Below are 22629 nucleotides of genomic sequence, written 5' to 3'. Positions count from 1 at the left end.
TTCCTGAAAGATGTCGTTCCTGAATTACAGTACCCTGGAGTAGGGTACTGTAGAATACGACGTTTCGATTGCAACACAAGCAGTCGTCATCAGGTAGAACTAAATTTGAGAGACAAAACACAGACACGGAGACACACAGACAGACACACAAGCAGAGAGAGAGACAACACAGACACACAGAGAGAGACACACAACTACCTATTTCTCTCTCTAAAATTTACCAGGCTCTCATAGGTCTATTCGCTCTTTCTTTCCCCCGACCGCCGCGAGGTGGATTTCCACACAGGTCTTTAATTGACATGCTAATTTCTCTGCTCCAGCAGACCCACCTATCTCGCTGCCCCCCCCTCTCTCTATTTAAGGCCACGACACAGAGGCATTGGGTCTCTGTGTGTCTATGTTGTGTGTCTCTCTCTGTGTGTCTATGCTGTGTGTCTCTCTCTGTGTGTCTCTCTGTGTGTCTGTGTGTGTCTATGTGTGTGTCTCTCTCTGTGTGTCTATGTTGTGTGTCTCTCTCTGTGTGTCTATGCTGTGTGTCTCTCTCTATGTGTTTCTCTCTGTGTCTCTGTTGTCTCTCTCTGTGTGTCTATGTGTGTGTCTCTCTCTGTGTGTCTCTCTCTGTGTGTCTGTGTTGTGTGTCTCTCTCTGTGTGTCTCTCTGTGTCTCTCTCTGTGTGTCTATGTTGTGTGTCTCTCTCTGTGTGTCTCTGTGTTGTCTCTCTCTGCTTGTGTGTGTCTGTCCGTGTGTCTCCGTGTCTGTGTTTTGTCTCTCAAATTTAGTTCTACCTGATGACGACTGCTTGTGTTGCAATCGAAACGTCGTATTCTATTATTTAATTTATTTTCTTTCTACGTGACTTTACCGAAAGAACCAAAGAGCAAAGCCACTCACTCTCCTTCGCGGTGAGCTGCTGTCCCTGCGGCCCCCTCCACACAGCAGCTCAGAGGTCGCAAACGGGTTTTGATTCCTTACCCGTACCCGGCCGCACCAGGGTCGCAAATAGGTACCCGTACCCGGCCGGGTACAGGTACCCGTTCCCTACCCGTACCCGTACCCTACCCGAAATGAGTGACAGACGGTTACTCACCAGTGACTCACGGCCTACCCGTACCCGTACCCGGCCGCACCAGGGTCGCAAACGGCTACCCGTACCCAGCCGGGTACGGGTAGCCGGGTATCGGGTAGGGTACGGGTATCGGGTACCCGGTTGCGACCTCTGCAGCAGCTCCACTGCCGGCACGTGCACCCGAGACGCGCCGGCTCGCCGGGCCTTGGCCACAACGCAGAGTTCACAGTGCGGGAGAATGTCGATACGCGACCTCTCGCGTTTCCGCCTGCGGAGATGCCAAAAGGCGCCTTCATGGCATCCGACGGTTGGACTTGGTCAGCAATGTCACCGTCAGCATCTGCGACCGACGGGTCTCCTCGCGATCGAGAGCTCAGTTGGAGGGAGACGGCTGCGGTGTCACTTTGTGAACGCCGCGTCGCGCCCCCGTCCTGATGCGCAAACCCCTGCAGCAGCAAATTGCGCAACTTCAGCCGGCGGTCGACGCTCGAGGTGGACTGCGACCCCCAAAGGATCCGTGGATCGAACAAATCACTCGAGACGCCGGTTTTACGGCAGCCAAGGGCAGTTTTACGCGAACGCTGTCGCAAGAGGTCACGCGTTCGGCGCAGCGTTCCACCGCTGACCACGCGTGACGAACGAACGAATGAGTGAATGAATGAGTGAACGAATGAGTGAACGAATGAGAGAATGAATGAGTGAATGAATGAGTGAACGAATGAGTGAATTAATGAGTGAATGAATGAGTGGACGAATGAGTGAATGAATGAGTGAACGAATGAGCGAAATAATGAGTGAACGAATGAGTGAATGAATGAGTGAATGAATGAGTGAATGAATGAGTGAACGTTTGAGTGGACGAATGAGTGAATGAATGAGTGAATGAATGAGTGAATGAATGAGTGAACGAATGAGTGAATGAGTGAATGAACGAATGAGTGAATGAATGAGTGAATGAATGAATGAGTGAACGATTGAGTGGACGAATGAGTGAATGAATGAGTGAACGAATGAGTGAACGAATGAGTGAACGAATGAGTGAATGAATGAGTGAATGAATGAGTGAACGAATGAGTGAACAAATGAGTGAATGAACGAATGAGTGAATGAATGAGTTCCGCCGAGGTGGCGCTCCCCCCTCTCCCGCCCTCCCCGTAGCGGTGCTCTCCCTCGTGGGCAACGGCGCCGTGCTGGGAGTCGCGGCGCGCCGCTGGGCACGGCTCAATGGCCCCGAGCTGCTGTCTGTGAACCTGGCGCTCACCGACCTGGGCATCGCCGCCTCCATCTACCCGCTGGCGGTGGCCTCGGCGTGGAGCCACCGCTGGCTCGGGGGGCAGTCCGTGTGCACCTACTACGCCTTCGCGGGATTCTTCTTCGGCACGGCGAGCATGGGGACGCTCACGGCCATGGCCGGGGTGCGTTACAAGGGCACCTCGACGCAGGTCCACGGTGAGAGTTGGTGCATCTCGTTGTTGTTGTTGTTGTTGTTTTTGTTATTGTTTGTGGTTGTTGTCAACAACACGGCCTCCTTCGTGGATGGAGCATCGAAGACGCGAGGTCACAGTGACCGTGGCCATGCAAAGCAAACTAAGGACCGGTTGTACTGGTAGGAACCTCCTGGTTACACCAGCCCACAGGGGATTATTGTGTCCGTCGTGCAGGGAGGGGCTGGGTGGGGAGGGAGGGGCTGGGTGGGGAGGGGGGGTGGGGAGGGGCTGGGTGGGGAGAGTGGGGCTGGGTGCGGAGGGGAGGGTGGGGAGGGGCTGGGTGGGGAGGGAGGGTGTGGGGGGGCTGGGTGGGGAGGGGCTGGGTGGGGAGGGTGGGGATGGGCTGGGTGGGGAGGGTGGGGCTGGGTGGGGGGTGGGAGGGGTGGGGCTAGGTAGGGAGGGGCTGGTCACCCCGTGGTGCCCTTATAAAACTCAACGTTTAACCTACTCACGCCGGCTTGTGCCCGCCCTCACAGTCGGCCATATTTGCGGAATATACCACGCCGCCTTTGACCCTGGCCATTGACCGAGCAACCCAACGTTCCAGCTCCCTCCGCAGCAGGAATGTGTTTGGGGAGATCGTGCGTGCCTGGTCAGGATGCCATGGGAATTTTCGTCTGGCCCTAATCGACTGGCGCGTAAACCCGTCCGGGTTCGCTGTTCAGCGGTCGTAGAAACGCAGCGGGAACAGGGTTTTCATGAATAAATAAATACATTCCCATCGTTGTTTTTTTTCCCTTTCTTACGGTTCTCCACTAGATTAAGCTTGGAGCACTTCTGTTTTATTCACTCTTTGGTGTTTGTAATTATGGATTGGAAAGATTCGATGCGTTTTTTTACACGTCAATAGTTTCTTTAGCTGTGCCTTTTTCTTTACGACTGAGCCCTTGGTAAGTGAAATGGATTGCAACCCCCCCCCCCATCTCTGGTGGTTTCGGGTTTTTTTGCTGTCAATTATCCATCGTTGGCTTAGCTGTAGACTATCTCCCTCTAAATCCTCTACCCGGAGTGACGCCGCCTTGCACCACCGCCTCTTGTCGCTGTTGCAATGGACAACGCGACAAATAAATTCGCGGTGTCATCCGAGTAAGTTCTTGGGAGAGCCAATGAACATTTTTTGGGGTTTTTTGGAAGCAAACACGCGGGGAAAGTCGCACGCTGCGATTCTCCGAATGCGTGGTGAGCGACAGGACGGAGAGTCCGGGCGCCGCGTTGGAGAGGGGGTGGGGCTACAAAGATTTTGTCGTGATTAGTTTCCACCTCCCCCCCTCCCTTCCTCTCGATGTCACAAATTCGGGGTCACGATGGAGTAGAATTTGGTAGCTGACGAGTGGGAGGAAAGAGCAGTCGTTGAGCTCAATCTCTCTCCTGTCTCTCTAAGGGTGAATTGACGGCCAACGGGGGGTTAGGGCTACCGCTGCCGCTGCCGCCGCTGCTGCTGCTGTAGATTTGCGAAGCTCGATCGAGGGCAGCGAACGACGGCGACGATTTTGCTGCCCTTCGAGGCGGGGCAAAAAGTCGAGAGTGTTTGGGGAAGCCAGGCACGGGCTTGTCCCCCTCGTAGACGAGTCAGCTGATGGAGCCGAAAGTGGAGCAACGAAAACGGCGTCTCCACTTCAGAGCTGTGTAGCCCCTCGACCCCCCAGAGATAACCGTCGCTCGTTGACTCGTGAACAAATAGAAACCCCACACAGCCTGCATCCCCCACAATCCGCGTGTCTGTGCCTTAGAAGATTCATCTCATCCACCCCCCCCTCCCCACGTCAATCACATGCGGCGATTGGTTGCTCGGCAAAAGTTGAATTTGATTGAAAAAACAAATAAACGCTCAGCTATGTCTCAGGACGGCAGTGATGAACTTTCACAATAATGCTGGTGGACTACAAGCTCACAAGTTTAATTGCGGATGATCTTATCTCAAATGGGGGGCGGAGATCGGATCACGAGCGCCATGATTTTGATGTGAGCGACGTTCACTGGCATTCTTGGAATGTTTGTAAGGTTGACAATATCGAAAACAACTCAAAGCACACTGGTTGGCTTTGATCGGAAGAAAAAAACAACACAAGAGGTGACGTTTCGGGCACTAATCCTTCTTGAGAGAACGTTAACAATGATGTTTTTTTGTTCGTTTAAGGTCACACATTGGTATTTATGAATGTGTTGAATTTGATTTTGCATGCATGTATGTTGCAACGCACGTAGCCAACCGTGCTAATCGAACACATTGCTAAAAACACTAGTATACGATTGTATTAATATTTAATTCATGAATGCGAACAATCAGTCTGTACATTTACAAACAGTTTATTGGAAGAAGAAAAAATATTTAGGAAAATAAAAATATTGAAAGGATATGCTGACCTATTGTTGTGACCGAAAACTCAAGCGAGAATATTTATTTTATATATCTATTAAATAAAAAAAAATTGTCCCAAATAAAAAGCCCCGCAATCTGCCAACTAAAATTGGCTGTCCAATGGTTCACCAATTTTCTTGAAGTGAATGTCGTTTCACATGGATCGGCACTATGGATTTTCACCGCTGCTCCCCTGATTCGACAGAACGTGTTCACTGATTCGAAGAGATATTCACCTTTGAACATTTTCCGCAAGAGCACACGCACACATACTCACAAGTGGTACTACACAATTGCCTCTGAAGCCAGTAAACGTTACATGTTTACTTGGTGCAATTTGAAGGAAAAACATTCTTACTTATTACGTCACTTCTGTTCACCCAGGAAAGTCTCACCGAGTCTCAAGACTCTCGTTCAGGAGGGTCCTGATACGTTGTTTTGCAGTAAGGCACGATGTAGCCCTTGCTGCTGCTGCCACTACTGTGTGTGATCCCAATTGAGTAATTAGCAGAGTCATTTCTTTCAGCATTTGGATATTGTGGCCAATAACAGCCTTTATAGATAATAGTAGGTTTTTACCCTTTTAACTGGTACAAAACTGACACCTTTATTCAAGGCATCATGTTTGCAATGACCACAACACAAGTAGTCAAAAAAGCAAACAAAAAGAAGAAACTCTGATAAGGATGATAATATGCACTGTCCTTGAAGTTGATTGGCCCACACCCGAGACGGCTTTCTTTAGAGCCTAGTCCCCATTGGTGTAGGGCCAGATGACACCAGAAGGCGTACAACTCAAACACAGTGCAATATCAGAGTATTGAGAGCTCGGGGTAAGCATTTACACTATGAGATCTCTTTTACCAGTGGCAAAATATAATAGTAGGTTTTTACCCTTTTAACTGGTACAAAACTGACACCTTTATTCAAGGCATCATGTTTGCAATGACCACAACACAAGTAGTCAAAAAAGCAAACAAAAAGAAGAAACTCTGATAAGGATGATAATATGCACTGTCCTTGAAGTTGATTGGCCCACACCCGAGACGGCTTTCTTTAGAGCCTAGTCCCCATTGGTGTAGGGCCAGATGACACCAGAAGGCGTACAACTCAAACACAGTGCAATATCAGAGTATTGAGAGCTCGGGGTAAGCATTTACACTATGAGATCTCTTTTACCAGTGGCAAAATATAATAGTAGGTTTTTACCCTTTTAACTGGTACAAAACTGACACCTTTATTCAAGGCATCATGTTTGCAATGACCACAACACAAGTAGTCAAAAAAGCAAACAAAAAGAAGAAACTCTGATAAGGATGATAATATGCACTGTCCTTGAAGTTGATTGGCCCACACCCGAGACGGCTTTCTTTAGAGCCTAGTCCCCATTGGTGTAGGGCCAGATGACACCAGAAGGCGTACAACTCAAACACAGTGCAATATCAGAGTATTGAGAGCTCGGGGTAAGCATTTACACTATGAGATCTCTTTTACCAGTGGCAAAATATAATAGTAGGTTTTTACCCTTTTAACTGGTACAAAACTGACACCTTTATTCAATGGGGACTAGGCTCTAAAGAAAGCCGTCTCGGGTGTGGGCCAATCAACTTCAAGGACAGTGCATATTATCATCCTTATCAGAGTTTCTTCTTTTTGTTTGCTTTTTTGACTACTTGTGTTGTGGTCATTGCAAACATGATGCCTTGAATAAAGGTGTCAGTTTTGTACCAGTTAAAAGGGTAAAAACCTACTATTATATTTTGCCACTGGTAAAAGAGATCTCATAGTGTAAAAGCCTTTATAGATCTAAGCCGAGTGCTGGAGTTAAACCGTGGCCTGGAGAGCAGCCGGGGAACGGATTGAATCCAGCCAGAGTTGACGGACCCGTGCGATGGATGGAATGGAGGCGGTTGAGAAAGGGTTGTCTCCACGTGTCCTTTCAAATTATCCTCGCCACGTGCGTCCTCTTTATTTCATACTCACGCAATCGTCTCACCCCTGCTCGCTCAGACCCGATGAGAGCGATCGAAATGATGGCAACAATGATAACGACGATGACAATCTTCTTGGTTCTTTCGGTAAAGTCATGTAGAATGGAAATAATAAAATAATAAAAATAAAACATAATAAAAAAATTCTCACGACGTTTCGGCCACAACGCAAGCAGCCGTCCTCAGGTGAAGAGCAGGTCTGTCGAGAAGACACACCTGTTCTTCACCTGAGGACGGCTGTCAAGAAGACAGACCTGTTCTTCACCTGAGGACGGCTGCTTGCGTTGTGGCCGAAACGTCGTGAGAATTATTTTATTATGTTTTATTTTTATTATTTTATTATTTCCAATCTACGTGACTTTACCGAAAGAACCAAGAAGATGAATCCCTGCAGTCACGAAAGCTTTAAGACGATGACAATGAAAACATAATGATGCCGGATGTAATTACCGGCGAAGCGTCGTGCTCAAATTCTAAATGTTGTGGGTTTACTCTCCAACACACCGGTGGGCTGAAGTAGTAGCTAATTGGCGCGTTTTGTTTACGTGACAAACCTTAATGGTTGGATGTGTCGGGTGGTGGCTGGTTAACGACACATTTATACTGACGAGATCTAACCCAAAGAAACTTCTATTGTGGATATACATTCTGCGTTGGTCGAATGCCTTAGCAGGCGAGGGAGGCGGTGGCATGACAATAACGCACTTCCGATTAGCACGATTGGCTACGTACGGTGCGAAAGAAGTTCAACATATATACAACCCAAAACACCCTTAATTATGAATAATATTGGTCGCGAAAGCCTACGTTTGAAACTGACAATGACAACACATTTCCGTGTGCTGTCCTCTCTAATAGCTCAAATTAACCTTTGGTGGACAACCACACATCAAAAACAAAGATCCCCCGTGTATTAATTCTAGATTTGAAGCTTTCGTGACTGCAAGGAATCATCTTCTTAGGTTTTTTCGGTAAAGTCACGTAGAAAGTAAAATAAAATAAAAACAAAAATCACGACGTTTCGGAGGCAACACAAGTCTCCGTCATCAGGTGGGACCGTCACAGCCAGATTAGCTGTATCAAGTGAGGCAATGATTCAAGATGTAATCCCTTAAAAGCGAGTTGAGGGGGGAGGGAGAGGGAGGGGGGAGCTCATCAGACTATGGTAGCCAATGAAAGGAACGTATCGGGAGGGAGGGGGGGCGAGGCCAAAAGGGTGGGCGATGGACGTGGAAGCGCTTGTGCCCAAGCGGTCAATTACTGCACACGCCAACACAATGGAGCGATTGTGCGCAAGCGGCCAGCCACTGCACCCGCCAACACAATGGGCAGAGAGGAGGAGGGGGAGGTCTAATACACATGATAGACAAAAGATCGAAAATGATGATGGGTACAAACTTAGGGGGAGCTCATCAGACTATGGTAGCCAATGAATGGAACGTATCGGGAGGGAGGGGGGGGGGGGCGGGGGGGGGGCGAGGCCAAAAGGGTGGGCGACGGACGTGGAAGCGCTTGTGCGCAAGCGGCCAATTACTGCACACGACAACACAATGGAGAGAGAGGGGGAGGGGGGGTCTGATACACATGATAGACAAAAGAACGAAAATGCCCATGTTTATACCAATGCTGGCTGAACAATGAAGAGAGTACTGTTAAAATAACTGGGGATGTTAACACTCGGTAAAGTACAGTAAAATAGTGCCTGTCAGATAAGATGGTCCAAAAAATTTAGTGATTAAGTCTTTTTTGCGTGGTTGATAACATATTTCCAATGATTACTAAGTTTGTACCCATCATCACGGTTGAAATTATGTCTGTGTTTGTATATTTGTATGGCTTCGTGTACAAACCTTTGATGGTAGCCGGGAGGTTTGCAGAGAACCTTGGTCTCGGAAAAGACAATTTCATGAGAGCCCACCGAGTTGTAGCAATGATCGGCCACGGCAGAAGAATCAGTTCTGCCGTGTTTCAGATCTGACTTGTGCTCGCGGACACGATCAGAAACATGACGTTTCGTTTCTCCAATGTAGCAATCACCACAAATGCAACTCAATTTGTAGACTCTAGGATACTGTAAGTCAGGAACGACATCCTTCACAGATGGAATCAGATCACGGATTTTATGCACTGTACTGAATCGGACTTGGATCTTATGTTTGTTTAGAATTTTGGAGATCTTTTTGGTCACGCCAGCTATGTATGGTAACGTGATGGTTTTGGTCGGAGTTTCATGTGGCTGTTTCTGTGTGGTGGGAGAGACAGCTTGGCGGATAGTACGGTCAGAGTATCCGTTCATCCTGAGGGCCCGATGTACATGTCTTAATTCACCGGTCAGGTGGTGTTTGTCAGAAATGCCATGTGCTCTGTGGTATAGCGTTTTGATGAGAGAGTTCTTTTGAGATGGGTGGTGGTGGGAATCCGGTTTCAAGTAGGAGTCTGTGTGGGTGGCTTTTCTGTAGACAGAATGTCCCAAGGAACCGTCAGGACTCCTCTCAAACAGAATATCCAAGAATGGTAGTTTACCGTCTTTCTCCACTTCCATGGTGAATCTGATGGATGGGTGTCTAGAATTGATGTGGTCAAAGAAGTGGTTCAATGCTGGGAGGCCATGTGGCCAGATGACGAAAGTGTCATCCACATATCTCTTCCACAGGGAAGGACGCAGGGTGGATGTCTGGATGGCGTCTGATTCAAACTTTTCCATGAATATGTTGGCTATAACTGGTGACAAAGGGGAGCCCATAGGGGTACCCTCATTCTGTTTGTAGAAGGTGCCATTCCAGGTAAAATAGGTGTTGGTGAGGCAATGCCTAACCAGCGCAGGTACATCAGAATTCAATCCATGTTGGTCTAAGTCCTCAATTATTGTTAGGGTGTCCGGTACTGGGACTTTGGTAAACAAAGATACTACATCAAAGCTGACGAGGATGTCATCAGGAGATAGTACCATGTCCTTAACCATAGAGACTAATAGGGTTGAGTTGAGTACTGCTGAAGAGGTCTTGCCTGTGAAAGGGAGCAGAGTATCTGATAGAAAACGGGCTAGTTTGTACGTAGGAGAGTTTATCGTCGACACAATGGGTCGTAGCGGGGTGCCTTCCTTATGGATTTTGGGAAGACCATAGAGTCTGGGAGGTCTTGCCGCCGATGGTTTTAGAGAGCAAACGTCCCTCTCTAAAACCATCGGCGGCAAGACATCCCAGACTCTATGGTCTTCCCAAAATCCATAAGGAAGGTACCCTGCTACGACCCATTGTGTCGACGATAAACTCTCCTACGTACAAACTAGCCTGTTTTCTATCAGATACTCTGCTCCCTTTCACAGGCAAGACCTCTTCAGCAGTACTCAACTCAACCCTATTAGTCTCTATGGTTAAGGACATGGTACTATCTCCTGATGACATCCTCGTCAGCTTTGATGTAGTATCTTTGTTTACCAAAGTCCCAGTACCGGACACCCTAACAATAATTGAGGACTTAGACCAACATGGATTGAATTCTGATGCACCTGCGCTGGTTAGGCATTGCCTCACCAACACCTATTTTACCTGGAATGGCACCTTCTACAAACAGAATGAGGGTACCCCTATGGGCTCCCCTTTGTCACCAGTTATAGCCAACATATTCATGGAAAAGTTTGAATCAGACGCCATCCAGACATCCACCCTGCGTCCTTCCCTGTGGAAGAGATATGTGGATGACACTTTCGTCATCTGGCCACATGGCCTCCCAGCATTGAACCACTTCTTTGACCACATCAATTCTAGACACCCATCCATCAGATTCACCATGGAAGTGGAGAAAGACGGTAAACTACCATTCTTGGATATTCTGTTTGAGAGGAGTCCTGACGGTTCCTTGGGACATTCTGTCTACAGAAAAGCCACCCACACAGACTCCTACTTGAACCCGGATTCCCACCACCACCCATCTCAAAAGAACTCTCTCATCAAAACGCTATACCACAGAGCACATGGCATTTCTGACAAACACCACCTGACCGGTGAATTAAGACATGTACATCGGGCCCTCAGGATGAACGGATACTCTGACCGTACTATCCGCCAAGCTGTCTCTCCCACCACACAGAAACAGCCACATGAAACTCCGACCAAAACCATCACGTTACCATACATAGCTGGCGTGACCAAAAAGATCTCCAAAATTCTAAACAAACATAAGATCCAAGTCCGATTCAGTACAGTGCATAAAATCCGTGATCTGATTCCATCTGTGAAGGATGTCGTTCCTGACTTACAGTATCCTGGAGTCTACAAATTGAGTTGCATTTGTGGTGATTGCTACATTGGAGAAACGAAACGTCATGTTTCTGATCGTGTCCGCGAGCACAAGTCAGATCTGAAACACGGCAGAACTGATTCTTCTGCCGTGGCCAAATCATTGCTACAACTCGGTGGGCTCTCATGAAATTGTCTTTTCCGAGACCAAGGTTCTCTGCAAACCTCCCGGCTACCATCAAAGGTTTGTACACGAAGCCATACAAATATACAAACACAGACATAATTTCAACCGTGATGATGGGTACAAACTTAGTAATCATTGGAAAGATGTTATCAACCACGCAAAAAAGACTTAATCACAAACATTTTTGGACCATCTTATCTGACAGGCACTATTTTACTGTACTTTACCGAGTGTTAACATCCCCAGTTATTTTAACAGTACTCTCTTCATTGTTCAGCCAGCATTGGTATAAACATGGGCATTTTCGTTCTTTTGTCTATCATGTGTATCAGACCCCCCCTCCCCCTCTCTCTCCATTGTGTTGGCGTGTGCAGTAATTGGCCGCTTGCGCACAAGCGCTTCCACGTCCGTCGCCCACCCTTTTGGCCTCGCCCCCCCCCCCGCCCCCCCCCCCCCCTCCCGATACGTTCCATTCATTGGCTACCATAGTCTGATGAGCTCCCCCTAAGTTTGTACCCATCATCATTTTCGTTCTTTTGTCTGTCATGTGTATTAGACCTCCCCCTCCTCCTCTCTGCCCATTGTGTTGGCGGGTGCAGTGGCTGGCCGCTTGCGCACAATCGCTCCATTGTGTTGGCGTGTGCAGTAATTGGCCGCTTGGGCACAAGCGCTTCCACGTCCATCGCCCACCCTTTTGGCCTCGCCCCCCCTCCCTCCCGATACGTTCCTTTCATTGGCTACCATAGTCTGATGAGCTCCCCCCTCCCTCTCCCTCCCCCCTCAACTCGCTTTTAAGGGATTACATCTTGAATCATTGCCTCACTTGATACAGCTAATCTGGCTGTGACGGTCCCACCTGATGACGGAGACTTGTGTTGCCTCCGAAACGTCGTGATTTTTGTTTTTATTTTATTTTACTTTCTACGTGACTTTACCGAAAAAACCTAAGAAGATGATCCCCCGTGTAGCCTTTACAGACTGTTGGGGCAAGTGCTGTTCGCGAGCACCTACGCAGGCCGGCACGGCACACGAGGTGGTGGGTGGGTGGCCGGCACCACGCCCGGCCACCTTTGTCTCCCGAGTGGGGCGATGTTTACACATGACAACCAGGTACTCATTTGAGGCTGAGTCGACCTATGGGAGGCCCCAGGACCGGTTCAGATATTCGTCACTGATGTTGGCCGTGAGCTGGAATCGAACTCGGGTTTGTTGGGATCGTAGCGTGCAGCGCGCTTACCGCTACACCGTCACAAGTCAATACAAAGATCCCCGTATAGCCTTAACAGACTGTATGAGCAAGTGCTGTTAGCGAACACCTATGAAGGCCGGAACGGTACACGAGGGGGTGGGTGGACAGCACCACGCCCGGCCGCCTTTTTCTCCCCAGTGGCGATGTTTACACACCGCACCAGGTACTAATTTGAGGCTAAGTCGACCTATGGGAGGCCCCAGGACCGGTTCAAATAATCGTCACCGGTGTTGGCCGTGAGCGGGAATCGAACCCGGGTCGCCAGGTTCGTAGCACAGCGTAGCACTAACCGCTACACTGCCGCTCCGCAAGTCAATACACACAGTGACACACACACAGTGACACACACACAGTGACACACACACAGTGACACACACACAGTGACACACACACAGTGACACACACACAGTGACACACACACAGTGACACACACACAGTGACACACACACAGTGACATGCACACGTCTAAGATGACGTTAAAATGAAAGAAACGATTCGGCAATGCTACTAACTGCTGCGTTGGCAGTGGTGCACAAAGCGCTGTGAACCGGGAAAAATAACCCCACAGCGCATTCATCAATAAGACCGAGGTCTTAAAATGAAACGTCGAATGGGCGAAGCTTGAGTAGTAATTTCTGAACACAATTACAGGTTTACCGATTTTTATCTTTTAACAACTCTGTTTCGTGACAAGGATGCGGGGAGCGTGGGGGGGGGGCGTTTGTGCACCCGTAAGTGTTTACCTAATCATTGTTGTGTGTGTGTGTACGTTGAACTTATTTCGCACCTTGCGTAGCCAACCGTGCCGATCGGAGGTTTGTCGTTAATATTATTAGGTTTTTTCGGTAAAGTCACGTAGGAAAAAAAATGTAAATTAATAAAAGTAAAATAAAAACAAGTATAACCCGTAAAAACTAAGTTTTTCACTATAAATCCTTTATATGCGTCCTCTCGTCCTCTGGCTTGAGATGGCTGCCACCTATGGGTCAGATGATTGCATTGCACCATTAAGCAATTGGTAATTAAATAGAATATTTTTGTCCTAAAAAGTGTAACATTTTGGAAAAACATTTTCACGAACATTAATTGTCACGCACAACGAGTCTGTGTGGAAAATATCAGCTCGATTGGATCACGGGAAGTGGGTTAAAAAACGACCGAAAGATTTGCACGGTCGTAAGCAAGCAAGCGAACTTAATATAAAGGATTTAATAAAATAAAATAAAAATACAAATCATGATTTGTATTTAATTTTTATTTTATTTTTATTAATTTTAATTTTTTACCTACGTGACTTTACCGAAAAAAAAACCTAAGAATATGAATCCTTGCAGTCACGAAAGCTTCAAATCTGGAAGTTTGTCGTTAACCTCAATCGATGTTTCTCGTCCGCAGTGAAGAAAATCACCAAGCGAGCGATGCTGGCGGTGATCGTGGCGGTGTGGGCCTACGCGCTGCTCTGGTCCTGCCTCCCTCTCCTGGGATGGGGCAGGTGCCTTCTCGTCTCTACCTCCTCCAAAGACAAAGATCCCCCCCCCCCCCTATAGCCTAAACAGGCCTTTGGGCCACATTCACAGTGCCACGGTGGCGAGATGTTAACTACTCTTAGGTTTTTTCGGTAAAGCCACGTAGGTAGAAAATACAATTAAAAGTTAATAAAAGTAATAATGGAAATAAATGTATTAACTTTTAATTAATTTTTTTACCTACGTGACTTTACCGAAAAAACCTAAGAGTATGAATCCTTGCAGTCACGAAAACTTCAAATCTAGAAGAGATGTTAACTCCCTCGCCCGGTATACAGGGGGTCGTGGCTTCGATCCCGAACCTGACGCTTGTTGTATATTTGGAGTTTGTGTGTCTCTCTCTTCGTGGTCGTGTGGATTTTTTTTTTCTCCGGCTCCTCCGGTTATTTCCTCCACATTTAGAATCAACGTCACGCGTTTAGAGAATGTATCTGCTCTCGATTTCCACATAATAAGCACACTTCGTTGAGCTGTCATTTGTGGCCAGGTCGCTTCTGAAAAAGAGCTTTTCGGTCAGTGGGCCTTACCTGGTAAAATAAAAAAATAGTCGATTTAAAGCTTTCGTGAACTGCATGGATTCATATTCTTGGTTCTTTCGGTAAAGTCACGTAGAAGGGAAATAATAAAATAATAAAAAATAAAACATAATAAGATAAAATTCTCACGACGTTTTGGCCACAACGCAAGCAGCCATCCTATTATGTTTAAATGTTATTATTTTATTATTTCCCTTCTACGTGACTTTACCGAACGAACCAAGAATAAAACAGATAGTTTTATAGTTTAGTTTTTTATGACATTGATGCACGCCAGAGCGTTTTCAACCCACGGCTGTATGGGTGAAGGCCTCGCCACGCCACGTCGGTCAATTGGGGGTCGTGTAACCATATTTAACCTCTCCAAGTGAGTTGGTTAAGTTTGGGAGCAGCAGTGGCACGATCGGCGAAGGTATTTTGCTCGTAATCCACGGCCGTGAGGCACGGCCAGGAACCTTTACTCAGGTCATGGGGTTCATAGCGGAGTGCAGTAACCACTGAAACTGCCAACTGCTCCCATCATCTGCATTTCATCATCAACATCATCAGCAATGGTCATCATCTGCCTGGAGAAGAAAAGCACAGGACGGTCTAGTCCTCTGTGAGAGTAGGAGAAGCTCCTGTGCTATCTTGAAGAGGCAGCAGCGCAAATCTACCAAGGAAGGACGTGTGGCTGCACCTCAGAGCTCTACATCCTCCCTGACCTGTCCAGTGTGCCACAGAGAAATCCCGACAAAATGACAAACGTGCCATGGTCATCAGCAACTATGATGGACGAACGAGAGAGATAGAGAGGGGGTTATCGAGGTCCCCATGAGTTACATCCTGGTTTCCCATCACTGCATTGCAAATAAAAATTCGCACGCATTTTATTCCAACTGAATTCAAATCAAGTTCAGGTTTATTTATTAGCTATAGCCCTGTGAGCCATTCGGCTCTTGAATCGGGTGCAACCGCAACAAACAAAAAACTAAAACATGAACAAAAAACATCTTAAAGTGAATATGTGACTAAGTGCAAACAGAAAATCCAAGAAAAGACAGCAAAATATTGCAGAAAAAACACCGTACACCAACGCTGTGTGCAAAAATCTCAGTGGGATGCAAGTCAAAAACAACAACAACAACAACCACAAGACAACTTAGATTAAGGCCATCAGTCTAACTCTGTACTACAACAAACAAACATGGCTAAACCAATACACTTTTCGAAATCACCAAAATAAAGCCATGAAAGCAATGAAAAAACAAACATAGGAACTGATGGAATTTTCACAATAAATGGCATAAACAACATGTACTACCAAATGAGCTCTGTTAAACGTCACCATCACAATCATCATCATCAGTCTCTGACAATTCACCGCGGGATTCAATGGCTCCCCGCACGTCACGTCAGCCACGGGGGTTGTTTAGCCAAACTTCACCGCGCTGATCCACGACAAGTTGGCCAAGCGGTGGAGGGGCAGAACCGGTGCAGTATCTTCTTGGTTCTTTCGGTAAAGTCACGTAGAAGGGAAGTAATAAAATAATAAAAATAAAACATAATAAAATAATTCTCACGACGTTTCTTCACCTGAGGACGGCTGCTTGCGTTGTGGCCGAAACGTCGTGAGAATTATTTTATTAAGTTTTATTTTTCATTATTTTATTACTTCCCTGCTACGTGACTTTACCGAAAGAACCAAGAAGATGAATCCCTGCAGTCACGAAAGCTTTAAATCGAAATTTAACGGTGCAGTATCACTCACTGCCGCCCTTAGCCTTGGCCAGGAGAAGGAGCGACGGGGCATCTGAGCAGCCCGAGCCCAACATGTGGCTGTGAAGAACAGGAAGAGAGCAGCACTTTTCTCGTCAAGTAGCATGATCCATTACGGCAACTCTGGTCATCCTCGTAGCAGCAGCAGCAGCAGCGGCTTTTGGCTGACCATTGAACAAAGGCGGCGGTCACCGCATCGCACGCACTTTCAGATGCGCTTCTGCGGCCGTCCTCAATGCACTACCTTTCCGATAATATCACACTGGTCAACAAAAAAAAACAATTTTTTTCTGGCCTGGACTTTTGCAGCTGTTTTAGACTAATTTCAGGGTGCTGATTCCAAATCTGATCTCAGATTTGCTCTATCACATCATTTTTATGCTATCGGCATACCCCATATTCATTGATTTTACCCGAAATTAACTCTGTCACTTATGATTGCAAGTTGTTGCGAGTCAGTGACTGCTTTAGTGTTAAAATATGGTGCTGTATTTTTTGGATAGTGTTTTTATAATATCATTTTATGTAGATATCCACATTTATTTAATATATTTCTTCTGCAGTTTTTATTGAAAATGCAATATTTGCTATCTCAAAAACCTGATGTGATAGTCAAAAACTGATGCCAGATTTGGAATCAGCACCCCAAAATTACCTTAATACCGTTGGGATACCTTGTGCCAGAAAAAGTGTGTTGACCAGTGTAGTAATCCACTCGAGCTATGCACTTTTAAATCATCATCTAGATTGAAAAACTAACTTTTTTCGTTCGAACTGGATTTTTGTGTTTACCTATCGTCATTCCCCCGCGCCTCCGATTAGCACGGTTGGCTACGTACGGTGCGAAAGAAGTTCAACACACACACGTACACGCGTTAACCGTCCACTCAGGGCCCGCATGGGGTGGTCTGTGCGCGTGTGCCGAGCAGCTACGGCGTGGAGCCGTTCGGCGTGTCGTGCACGCTGGCCTGGGCCGAGCTGCAGCTGACGCCGGGAGGCGCGGCCTTCTTGTACGCCATGTTCGTGCTCTGCCTGCTGTTGCCGGCGATCGCCATCGGCCTGTGCTACGCGGGCATCGTGTGCAAGCTGCGGCGCGCGTACCACCAAGTGCGCACCAAGCGGCGCACGCCCACCGCTCGGCACGTCGAGAGCCGCCTCACAAAGGTTGGCACGCCCCCTGCCCCTTCCCCGCGGGTCGTGGAATTAAATCCATCCCAGGGGTAGTGGAATGAAATCCATCCCAGGGGTAGTGGCATGAAAACCATCCCAGGCGTAGTGGAATGAAATCCATGTCATGGGTAGTGGAATGAAATCCATGTCAGGAGTAGTGGAATGAAATCCATGTCATGGGTAGTGGAATGAAATCCATGTCATGGGTAGTGGAATGAAATCCATGTCATGGGTAGTGGAATGAAATCCATGTCGTGGGTAGGGGAATGAAATCCATGTCATGGGTAGTGGAATGAAATCCATGTCGTGGGTAGGGGAATGAAATCCATGTCATGGGTAGTGGAATGAAATCAATGTCATGGGTAGTGGAATGAAATCCATGTCGTGGGTAGGGGAATGAAATCCATGTCATGGGTAGTGGAATGAAATCCATGTCAGGGGTAGTGGAATGAAATCCATGTCGTGGGTAGGGGAATGAAATCCATGTCATGGGTAGTGGAATGAAATCCATGTCGTGGGTAGGGGAATGAAATCCATGTCATGGGTAGTGGAATGAAATCAATGTCATGGGTAGTGGAATGAAATCCATGTCGTGGGTAGGGGAATGAAATCCATGTCATGGGTAGTGGAATGAAATCCATGTCAGGGGTAGTGGAATGAAATCCATGTCGTGGGTAGGGGAATGAAATCCATGTCAGGGGTAGTGACATGAAATTCATCCCAGGGGTAGTGGAATGAAATCCATGTCAGGGGTAGTGACATGAAATTCATCCCAGGGGTAGTGGAATTAAATCCATGTCAGGAGTAGTGAAATGAAATCCATGTCATGGGTAGTGGAATGAAATCCATGTCGTGGGTAGGGGAATGAAATCCATCCCAGGAGTAGTGGCATGAAATCCATCCCAGGGGTAGGGGAATGAAATCAATTTTTAAGGAACAAGCCAGCAACACCGACGAATATCTGAGCTGTTCCTGGCCTCCCCACTGTTGTGTGCGGTGTTTTGTTTGATGCCATTATTACCTTATTTGTTCACAAGCAAAGGAGGGGGGGATTGGAGGGGGACCATCCCGAAACGTCTAATTATTTAAATACTGTAGGGCCCTACGGAAATGGTGAGGACCCACATTGGCCCCTCTTGTCACGTTTCCGTATTTTTATGCCGGACACAAAGAGTCGTGCGGAGTTACGTCCGTCACAATGGGCATCATTTTGTTTTGCAACTCCTTTCAGATCTGGGAAGCTAAGCAGGTGTTGAGCCTGGGTAGTGCGTGGATGGGCGACCACCGTGCAGGAACCGGTCGCCAGAGGGCTTCGCTTGCGGGCGCTGCATAACGAGCAGCAAGGGGACAGGCCAGCAAAATCCATTGTGATGGACTGCACTTCTATGCTCTTAGTCTAATGAGTTACTGGAAATCTGTAACACTACCAGACATAAAATAATAAAAATAAAACATAATAAAATAATTCTCACGACGTTTCGGCCACAACGCAAGCATCCGTCCTCATGAAATCCATCCCAGGGGTAGTGGAATGAAATCCATCCCAGGGGTAGTGAGGACGGCTGCTTGCGTTGTGGCCGAAACGTCGTGAGAATTATTTTATTATGTTTTATTTTTATTATTTTATTACTTCCCTTCTACGTGACTTTGCCGAAAGAACCAAGAAGATGAATCCCTGTAGTCACGAAAGCTTTAAATCGAAATAAAACTACCAGACATCTGTGATACGGAGCTTCGTAGTTCATCGGATTCCTCCAATATAAGTAAGTATTCTGATTCTGAAAGAACAAAAAAATCGGATTATGAAGTTTGTGGAACTTGCTGGACAGGATTGGGCAAAACCAAGCCCCACGTTTCACCCAGGCAATTGGAGTGCACGGACGGAGTGTTTCTCAACGAATATAAAAAAACAATAATAACATATTTAAAAATCACAGTTAAGAGACAAATAATATATATATACTATAAAAATAATCAAACTAAATGTAAACTAAAAAATTATCATCAATGGTCCTCCAACTCTATCCGGGACACTGTTTGTTCCAGTGTCCAACCAGGCTGCTTTTATTGTTGAATTTGAATCACCGTGAGCCACCAACTCAACGCCGCGAGGAAAATGATTGCAATTTAAAAAGCGGTTACTTGAACGACGCCATCGATCTGCGTGCGAGTACTGAGGATACATTTTATCTTCAGATAATAACAAACACAATGTGTTTATTAAGGAAATGCTACCACGCGCGTGGCTCTGCGTCCTCACCAACCCACGGTGAGCGGCGTCGTGAGCGGCGTGGTGAGTGGCGTGGTGAGCGGCGTGGTGAGCGGCGTGGTGAAGCATGGTCAAACAACCCCCATGACTTACGTCGCGTGGGTGGAGGGGGGGGGGGCTTTCATCCAGCAGTGGATTGAAAAAGGGCTGAATATGATGGCTGGGGAAAGGGGTGTATGTATGGTGGTGGGGGGGGGCGGTGGGGGAGGTGGGTGGGGGGCGGTGGGGGAGGGGGGTGGGGGGAAGGGGGTGGTGGGGGGGGCGGTGTAGGAGGGGGGTAGGGGGAAGGGGGTGGTGGGGGGGGCGGTGGGTGGGCGCAAGGCGGTGGGGGGGGGGGGGTGGAGGAGGGGGTGGGGGTGCCGTGGGCATCTCCCGTGCCACGTGCTCGCGACCGTCACCAGCCCGTCGACGCGTGGCCGCGATCGGTTTTTCTCTCTCTGACGTAACAGAGACGTCGGTTTCTGCGGACGTCCACGTCAAGCGGCGTGATGCTCGCGTTGTGACGCCTGTCAAAGTGTTCTCTCGCCCGGTGACTTGCTTTGAGAACAAAATTTTATACGAATACGAACACGCGTGTCCTCCCGAAGAAGGTGTTTGTAGTGCGCGGCAGTGCAGATTCCCTTTCCCCCCTCTCAGGAATACACGCGGAGAGGTGTTCGTGCTTCGATTCGTGTGATCTCCGCCTAAAAAAAATCGAACGTATGTACGCGTGTAAGCTGAACTTCTTTCGCACCGTACGTAGCCAACCGTGGCTAATCCAGACAAACGTGGGTGACCGTGCCGGATAAGGAAACACTGACAAAGACAATTGAACAATGAAGTCGCTGCGTGCGGCGGTGGCGTTTTGGGAATTACACCGAGAGCCAGCGAGAGAGAGAGGGGGGGGATCGCGTGAATCTGGGGAACAAACCCAAAATCAGACGTCGCCCTGTGCGACTTTGGGACAGCAAGGGCGCTCCTGGGCTGGGCACAGCGAGACTGGCAGAGGGCCGATTGATGAGGCTGCGGTGGTTGTGAGTGGCAGTCGAAGGAGAGAGAGAAGCCTTGATGCAATGTACAAGGCAGTATTTATACAATGCATCTGGGATTATATAAACACAATATCACATACATTGTATGCATGCAGCCAAGGCAGACCTTATAGATTGTATGATGTGCAAGGCAGTATTTATTCAATGCATCTGGGATTATATAAACACAATATCAGATGCATTGTATTTATGCAGCCAAGGCAGACCTTACAGATTGTATGATGTGCAAGGCAGTATTTATACAATGTATCTGGGATTAGATAAACACAATATCAGATGCATTGTATGCATGCAGACAAGGCAGCCTTTATGCATTGTACGATGTGCTAGGCACCAATTATGTATCTTACATTGTATACCTGTAAAATGTATACGTTGTAGATATAAACATGTTTGTATCGGTGCGATTGTGGGTTTGCTGGGCGTGTGAGTCGCTTGACGCTGGGGACACCGTAGCAAAGCGAGACGTTCCCACCTCTAGGAGATTATCCCGTGAAATGATTGAATGAAAAATAAATCAGACGCCTGTCACGGTACGTCTCAACCATTTGGCACCAGTGTTCTCCCTGAAGGTACAGCCGCTGCCTGTGACTCGCAGCCACCTGCGACAGCTGATCTCTGTGTGGCCAGGAATATTGCAGACGCCCCACCACTGAGTATCAATGTGCCCACGCTGTGTTCCAGATGGCGGTGCTGGTGACTGTGGGCTTCATCGGCTGCTGGTCTCCGTATGCGATCGTCAGCCTCTGGTCGCTATTCCGCAGCCCGGGCTCCATCTCCCCGCTGGTGGCGCTGCTGCCCTGCCTGTTCGCCAAATCCTCCACGGTCTACAACCCCTTCATCTACTACCTGTTCAGCCGCTCCTTCCGCGCGGAGCTGCGCTCCATGGCCTGCCCCTGCCTCGACGCGCGGCGCCCGGGCGCGTCCAGCGAGAGCGCGCCCCCTCTGCCCCAGCGCGCCGCGCGGAGGAGCTCCCAGCGCGTGTGGAGCATCACCGAGGCCAGGCCCGCGGGCAGGTGCCATCCGCCGGGCGGCGGCGGCGTGGGTCTCCGCGCCGCTGCCGCCGCTCGCGATGCCGCCAACGAAGCGGAGGGCGCGACGGATGACGACCCGCGCCCGCCGAAAGACGTCGCCGCGATGATCCCGCTCGTCAGCTTCGACGGCGGCGGTGGCGGCAGCTCCTACGCGGCGAGTTCGAAGGGGCTGCTGCTGCCACCGCCGGCGTCTCCCGTCGAGGGCACGCACCGCGTGCTGCTCGAGGCGGCGCCTCCGGGGCGCAAGCCGGAGAAGAGGGGGACGTAGCTCGTGGCCGCGTCTCGCGTGATTCCGCGTCTCGCGTAGGTTTCTGTAGCGATTAAAACACGTGTTCGTTTAGATGATCATGTGTAGTTGTTCATAATGATGGGGGGTGGGGGGGGTTATTAAAAGTGGTGGTGTAGCTTTTGGCGAGGACAGGTGGGAGCGGTTAGGAGTTAGTGATAGGGGTAGTGATAGGGGTGGGGTAGTGATAGGGGTAGTGATTGGGGTAGGGGTAGTGATAGGGGTTGGGGTAGTGATTGGGGTAGTGATAGGGGTAGTGGTAGTGCTAGGGGTTGGTTCAAGTGCAGGGAGAGGCGGCTGCAGTGAAAGGGAAACAAGACGGGAGAAGGAGCGAGAGAGCGAGACTGGGCGCAGCAGGGCGAGAGAGGCACAGGGAGGGACAGCAGAGGCTGGGAGCGTAAAGGGGCCGTCCATAAATGACGTCACGCACCTGGGGGGGGGG

The 22629-nt window shown here is 48.5% G+C and overlaps 1 protein-coding gene across 1 annotated transcript; it reads left to right on the top strand.

Annotated features, from left to right (window-relative positions):
* LOC144948679 (opsin-5-like) lies at positions 1-22359 on the top strand. Its single transcript, XM_078878329.1, has 4 exons — positions 1-2515; positions 13973-14069; positions 17327-17561; positions 21552-22359. The coding sequence occupies exons 1-4, from the start codon at positions 2173-2175 to the stop codon at positions 22167-22169; spliced, it is 1293 nt and encodes a 430-aa protein (XP_078734455.1). The 5' UTR covers positions 1-2172; the 3' UTR covers positions 22170-22359.
* Positions 22360-22629: the final 270 nt, after the last annotated feature.

This window comes from Lampetra fluviatilis, chromosome 50 (genome assembly GCF_964198595.1).
Source record: "Lampetra fluviatilis chromosome 50, kcLamFluv1.1, whole genome shotgun sequence".
In the NCBI taxonomy this organism is placed as follows: domain Eukaryota; kingdom Metazoa; phylum Chordata; class Hyperoartia; order Petromyzontiformes; family Petromyzontidae; genus Lampetra; species Lampetra fluviatilis.
This window is presented reverse-complemented; position numbering and strand designations above follow the sequence as displayed.

What these genes read in the sequence shown, in the direction of transcription:
- LOC144948679 (XM_078878329.1), top strand. Translation starts at nt 2,173, where the DNA reads ATGAATGAGTTCCGCCGAGGTGGCGCTCCCCCCTCTCCCGCCCTCCCC. An exon ending in CACCTCGACGCAGGTCCACG is followed by an intron (nt 2,516 to 13,972) that starts GTGAGAGTTGGT and finishes TCTCGTCCGCAG; the next exon opens with TGAAGAAAATCACCAAGCGA. An exon ending in CCTCTCCTGGGATGGGGCAG is followed by an intron (nt 14,070 to 17,326) that starts GTGCCTTCTCGT and finishes TGTGCCGAGCAG; the next exon opens with CTACGGCGTGGAGCCGTTCG.